The sequence below is a fragment of the Cynocephalus volans genome, chromosome 12 (genome assembly GCF_027409185.1).
Source record: "Cynocephalus volans isolate mCynVol1 chromosome 12, mCynVol1.pri, whole genome shotgun sequence".
Taxonomy (NCBI): domain Eukaryota; kingdom Metazoa; phylum Chordata; class Mammalia; order Dermoptera; family Cynocephalidae; genus Cynocephalus; species Cynocephalus volans.
This window is the reverse complement of record NC_084471.1, coordinates 68,731,598-68,737,571: the sequence shown is the minus strand read 5'-3', so window position 1 is coordinate 68,737,571 and position 5,974 is coordinate 68,731,598. Positions and strand designations below refer to the sequence as shown.

The following is a 5,974-nucleotide window of genomic DNA, read 5'->3' as shown; positions in this document are numbered from 1 at the left end:
CTCCTGGAGTACTACCACTATGTTAGTTTTAGTACAAGCTGTTGTGGACCGCACAGCAAAACGTAACTCGTTCTTTTACGTGAGAAAGACGGCGACACACAGAAGTAACTAACGACTGCCTGTCGCTGGAACAGACAGGGCGGCGAAGATTCGAGGGAGGCTGTACTTCAGGAAAGGATAATGTGAGCTAGACTGTCAAAATAAATCTTTACGGAGCTGAAGCTTAAGTGGGGCTTGGTAGGAGAACGCGTGATACACCAACGTTTGGGGAGCGTATTTTAGGCAGTTTGAGAAATTTGTAGGTGTGCCCCTCGTGGAAAGGATGCCAAGGTGAAGTGACCTTGAGTTAACGTGTGCAGGTAGAAAAAGGTTCCGGGGAACGGTTTCGTCGTCCTGCCTCCGAGCGTCCAACAGAGAAAAGATCCCGTTTGGCCACAATACCTGTATTTCGTCTTCCTCCAGTTGAGGGACAGGGGCGAGGAGCATAAGACTAGAGCGAGTGGGCGGGGCCAACGCGAGTGGGCGGGACCCCGCGGGCCCTCCCTGTAGTAACTGGAGGCCAGTCGAAAGGGCGGGGCTTCCGGCCGCAGCGGCACTCGGGCGTCAGGTGACGCTAGGAGGACGGGTCGTCACGTGGCACGGAAGTGACTCCGAACAGGAAGAGGACGAAAAAATAACCGTCCGCGACGCCAAGCCAAACCGGACCCGCAGCCACCATGAACAGCAAAGGCAAGGACAAGGGGCGGCTAAGGCCATCGGGGGCAGGAGTGCTGGCCGGGAGCGAGGGGGTTCGGAGCCCAGGTCACCAAACGCCAGGCTTGGGGCGGGCTGCGCTGCACTCTTCGGCCGGCTGCGGTTCTGGGGGCCGCGCCGGACGCCTTCGTCATCCCCCAACTACGGCTGCTCGCTCCCTCCCGGCCCTTTCCCCCTTAAACTCTGTGGCGCAGTTTGGAGTTGCGGGCTGGGGTTGCGGGGGGGCTTGCCATGATGGGCGTCTGCAGGAGCAAATGGAGTGCTAGAGCAGGGATTTGGGTAGGCCAATGGAGAGCCGGTGGAGGCGGGGAGCCGCGCTCCGGAACAACAGGCAGAGCCCCGAGTTTAACTAGTGAGGTGCTGGCATTGGTATTGGGCCAGGTCCCGCAGGGTCTCTTGCTCTTTCCCTTTCGCACTCCCTCGCCCTTCGCTTGGCAGGGCCAGACCTTTTCCCGATCCTGTGTGTGCAAGACTGTGATCCAGAGCTTCTCGAGTGAGGACCTTCCCTCTTACCCCTTCATCCTTTCCCCGGTCTCACGGTTCACATCCACTATTCACATTCTCTTTTTATTTGGAAGTCGACCTTGAATAGGCATCTGAAGTAAACAACGAAAACCACTGTTACCCACGAAGTCTGCCCTGGTTACAACCAGGCCTGTGGAAACGACCCAGAGCAGAATCACTCTTGGTACATCAGCAGGCCAGAACATCAGGGTTGGGTGTCCAGACCTGTCTTGCATTCCGGAGGGAACTCGGGTCCAGCTAGACTTTCCCCTTACGTTAGTATGCGAATGGAAACAGCGCCTTTCCTGTCCAGTCAGAATCCAGCACATTCCGTTTTAAGGGTGCAGACAGTGTTTATTTCTTGGCTCCCGGAATCAGGCCCTTTAGGGCAGTCTGTTTACAAATCCCCTTCTGCTTGCTCCCGTTAAATTAGCTACCCAATAAGTCCTGCCGTTTTGGCAGCTCTGTATAGTAGGCAACCTGTATTTTTTTCCCCCCTCAGGTCAATATCCAACGCAGCCAACCTACCCTGTGCAGCCTCCTGGGAATCCAGTATATCCTCAGACCTTGCATCTTCCTCAGGCTCCACCCTATACTGATGCTCCACCTGCCTACTCAGAGGTGCTTGCAGTTTGGCAGACTTGAACTAGTTGAAAATACTTTTGGACCACGTTTTCTGTCCTTAGCTAAGTCTAACTGAACATATTTATTTAGGGTTAGGGTTAGTACTCTTCACAAACAGAAGAGAGTGCTCACATGAATAATCTAAAACACTGTATAATTCAGCAATTTCTCCTGGAGTTGAGAATGCATTATCTGATTATTTTGTTATTTGGCACAGGCTGGGGCTAAGAAGATGAGTTTGCATTCATTGAGCCTAACATTAGCTGTAGCAGGAAGTGATCAAGAATATTGAGTGCCCAAGGAAAGGCAACTTATATAGTTCACCAAAAGTGTGATCTGCACAAGAAGAATTTAGAATTGATTCATTAAATTCTGAAATAGGAATGTCATAAAGTAACATTTTGCCTTCTTTTCTGCCTCCTCTAGCTCTATCGTCCAAGCTTTGTGCACCCAGGGGCTGCTACAGTCCCTACCATGTCAGCTGCATTTCCTGGCACCTCTCTGTATCTTCCCATGGCCCAGTCTGTGGCTGTTGGGCCTTTAGGTTCCACAATTCCCATGGCTTATTATCCAGTTGGTCCCATCTATCCACCTGGTTCAACAGTACTGGTGGAAGGAGGGTATGATGCAGGTGCCAGATTTGGAGCTGGGGCTACTGCTGGCAACATTCCTGTGAGTATGACCTTATCAGAAAAAAAGCCCATACGTCTTTTATCTTTCTGAAGTGACTTCATATTCATTCTTACCCATCCTTGGATAATAGTTGCAGTATTGGTGCAACCACTGTGACTAGGCAGAAAGTGGTTGAGGGGCAAGAGAGCTGCGGCAGGTGAGTGGCATCTGGCATATTCACTGGAGACTGAGTTAGCCAGATTCTTTTGTTTTCCTATCTTATGTGAGTCTTGTTTGCTGCTTTTCCAGTTCATGTTGGTATAGTGAACTGGATAAGTAATGCTCCTTATTCATGCTATAAGCATTTACTGAATAGTTACCATCAGCATTGTGTTGTGCTAGGAACCCTAATGATCAAAAAAGTAGAATGCATAATCCTAAGCAAGTAGCTTTTAGAAAGATACTAGGGATTTTAGTTATTGTCTCCTGCTTAGTTCCCCAAAGCATGGGATTTAGAGCCTTGCTAAGGCCATCTACTGTGTAACCATATGCTAGAGATAAGGTGAGAACGATGTCATTAGCATGTTACCCAGTGGTCCACTAAAACTATGTAGGGACCCTGTGGATTTCACCACAGACCTGGCACCCTGTTTCTGTTTGGGAATATAAGTGGGAGTGACTTCCTACCCTGAAAATGACTGTGGGTCTGGCATAGCCATATTCACAAGGTATCTATAGGCTTTATCTTGGAGTTAGAACTCTTTGAATGAAAGATAGGCTCCCTTTCTGTCGGTATCTTTGGGTTCACAGAGAATATAGACCTGCTTTAGAACTCAAATTGGTTGCAGAACTAGCTCCTTAAAATGCTGTTAGCACATTGCCATCTTCCTAATGGGCGCTCTGCCTTACCTGTGTCTCCTTTCCTGTCTCAGCTGCCCTGTGCCCATTTTACCTTGTCCTTTCCTTTCAGCCTCCACCTCCTGGATGCCCTCCCAATGCTGCTCAGCTTGCAGTCATGCAGGGAGCCAACGTCCTTGTAACTCAGCGGAAGGGAAACTTCTTCATGGGTGGCTCAGATGGTGGCTACACCATCTGGTGAAGAACCAAGGCCGCCACCTCCATGCCGGGAAAGACATCACATACCTTCAGCACTTCTCACAATGTAACTGCTTTAGTCATATTAACCTGAAGTTGCAGTTTAGACACATGTTGTTGGGGTGTCTTTCTGGTGCCCAAACTTTCAGGCACTTTTCAAATTTAATAAGGAACCATGTAATGGTAGCAGTACCTCCTAAAGCATTTTGAGGTAGGGGAGGTATCCATTCATAAAATGAATGTGGGTGAAGCAGCCCTAAGGATCTTCCTTTAATTCCTCTGGAGTAATACTGTACCATACTGGTCTTTGCTTTTAGTAATAAAACATCAAATTAGGTTTGGAGGGAACTTTGATCTTCCTAAGAATTAAAGTTGCCAAATTATTCTGATTGGTATTTAATCTCCTTTAAATCTTTGGTTTCTGTTACTTGTTATAAACAAAACGCATTAGTTGTCTGCCTTTTTTCCATTCCACCTCCAAACATAGTCTTCCATTCCCTCCCGCCAATCTCCATTGAATCAATGGTGCAGGACAGAAAGCCAGTCAGACTAATTTCCTTCTCTCCTTGCACTTCTCCCCACTTGTCATCTTTTAACTAGCTTTTCACAAGGATCCTCTGAGACTCCCTCTGTGCTCCAAGCACAGACCCCATTATTTCTTTTGTATATCCTCAGGCATAAGCAGAGGGTGTCTTTTGGACCCTCCTCATAGGTTGTCTCTGCATATGTGAACCTAATCCAAATTTGCTTTGGCGCCAGAAAAACTGACCTTTTTTGAACAAAGGATATCGGCGCAAACTGTTCTATAAACAAATTTGTTTAGTATATGAGGGGCAAGGAGGAGGATGTGTTTCAAAAGCCTGATTGATGACTTTAGAGCTAAATTAAGGGAAGTTTTCAGATCAAAAATTGGTTACTGTTTTTTGTCAGAGTGTGTGATGCAGCCACTCACAGCTCCCAAGAATTCCTAAACTGATTTAATAGGGTCATATTGTGAATGCCTCACTACAAAATGACTTGAGTCCAGTGAAATCCTATTAGGGTTAAGAATATTTCAGGGATCCTTAATATTTTGATTTTTGTTTTCTGAAATTGGATTTTATCTTACAATTTCAGTTCATCTAAATTTTGTGTTCTGTACATGTGATGTTTGACTGTACCATTGACTGTTATGGAAGTTCAGCATTGTATGTCTCTCTCTACACTGTGGTGCACTTAACTTGTGGATTTTTTATACTAAAAATGTAGAATAAAGACTATTTTGAAGATTTGAATAAAGTGATGAAGTTGCATTACACCTCATTCCAAGGATTCTTTACTTAGCTTGTTTTTAGATTTCTCCTATATATATATCTTTCTATCCCACCTAGAACTCAGCTAGGTGTTGCTGTTCTGTTTTCTTTAATGAAGACTTTGAAATAAATGCAGGAGTACAGGCTAAATTTGACCATTTTCATGAGTTCCACTTTAGATGTTCAGTTTTTCTTCACTTTATTTTCTAAACTCAGATTCTGTGATTCAGAACCTAAACTTAGAATTAAGGGAATGGTTGATTCTCTTGCTCAAAAGTTTGGCTTGAGGAAAATGTTTTAGTATAGCACTTTGTATATGTTCATGGTGACCTTCAGGTTCTCCAATGTTCTGTGTGGAGAAACACTGAAAATTCCTGGAATCTAGGCTGCCAAGATTGATTCCTCAACTCTTCGATCTTACCTTGGATGGGCTTGAGCTTGGATAATGGAGGCAATACATTAAGACCTCAAAGGAGATCTAGCTTATATTCAAAGTAAGCAACAGATGAGGAACGAATGATTTATGCCAAAACATTGTGCCTTTTAAACACACCTCATTTTGAGACTAAGTTAAATCCAAGAAGCTTCTTGTCTTGATTCCAAGGACACTGGTGAGAAAGGTGGTATGAAGAATTTTTTCTGGTTTCCCTGTGTATACATAGAATGGATTTTGGGAAATTCTTTTTTTGGTGGCTGGCCAGTATGCGGATCTGAACCCATGACCTTGGTCTTGTAAGGCTGTGCTCTAACCAACTGAACTAAACAACCAGCCCAGATTCTAGGAAATTCTGGCCCTTGCCAGAATGGAAGCTAAACCAACTCATCTCCCAGGTATGTTTCTGATAATGCTCCTTTGGGACAAGCTTCCCCAGACCATCTTTATCAAAAACCCCTGAAATTGTTCTGGGAACTTTTGGAACTCCCTTGGGTTCTTATTGCTTGGGAGAGAAGCTATGCAAAGGAGTTAATAAACAAAAAAGAATGATGTCAAAAAAGTTTAAGTGAGGATAAGTCAAAATGTAAAGGTAGTTTTTGCACATGAGAATCTGACTTCTATATCAATGAACACTTTTAATTCAGATAAAAATAGCATA

The 5,974-nt window shown here is 45.2% G+C and overlaps 1 protein-coding gene across 2 annotated transcripts; it reads left to right on the top strand.

Annotated features, from left to right (window-relative positions):
* Positions 1–621: 621 nt before the first annotated feature.
* On the top strand, positions 622–4,866 carry DAZAP2 (DAZ associated protein 2). 2 transcript variants are annotated; one of them, XM_063075245.1, is made up of 4 exons: positions 622–729; positions 1,760–1,878; positions 2,308–2,476; positions 3,464–4,866. In XM_063075245.1, exons 1-4 carry the CDS (start codon positions 717–719, stop codon positions 3,796–3,798), a joined length of 636 nt encoding a protein of 211 aa, XP_062931315.1. In that variant the 5' UTR covers positions 622–716; the 3' UTR covers positions 3,799–4,866. The 2 variants fall into 2 exon arrangements, with proteins under 2 accessions (XP_062931315.1, XP_062931314.1); XM_063075244.1 differs by having other exon boundaries at positions 2,308–2,553; positions 3,464–3,678.
* Positions 4,867–5,974: the final 1,108 nt, after the last annotated feature.

Coding starts and splice junctions, on each gene's coding strand:
- DAZAP2 (XM_063075245.1), top strand. Junction 1,879..2,307: donor CTCCACCTGCCTACTCAGAG/GTGCTTGCAGTT, acceptor TGCCTCCTCTAG/CTCTATCGTCCAAGCTTTGT. Junction 2,477..3,463: donor TGGTCCCATCTATCCACCTG/GTTCAACAGTAC, acceptor CTTTCCTTTCAG/CCTCCACCTCCTGGATGCCC.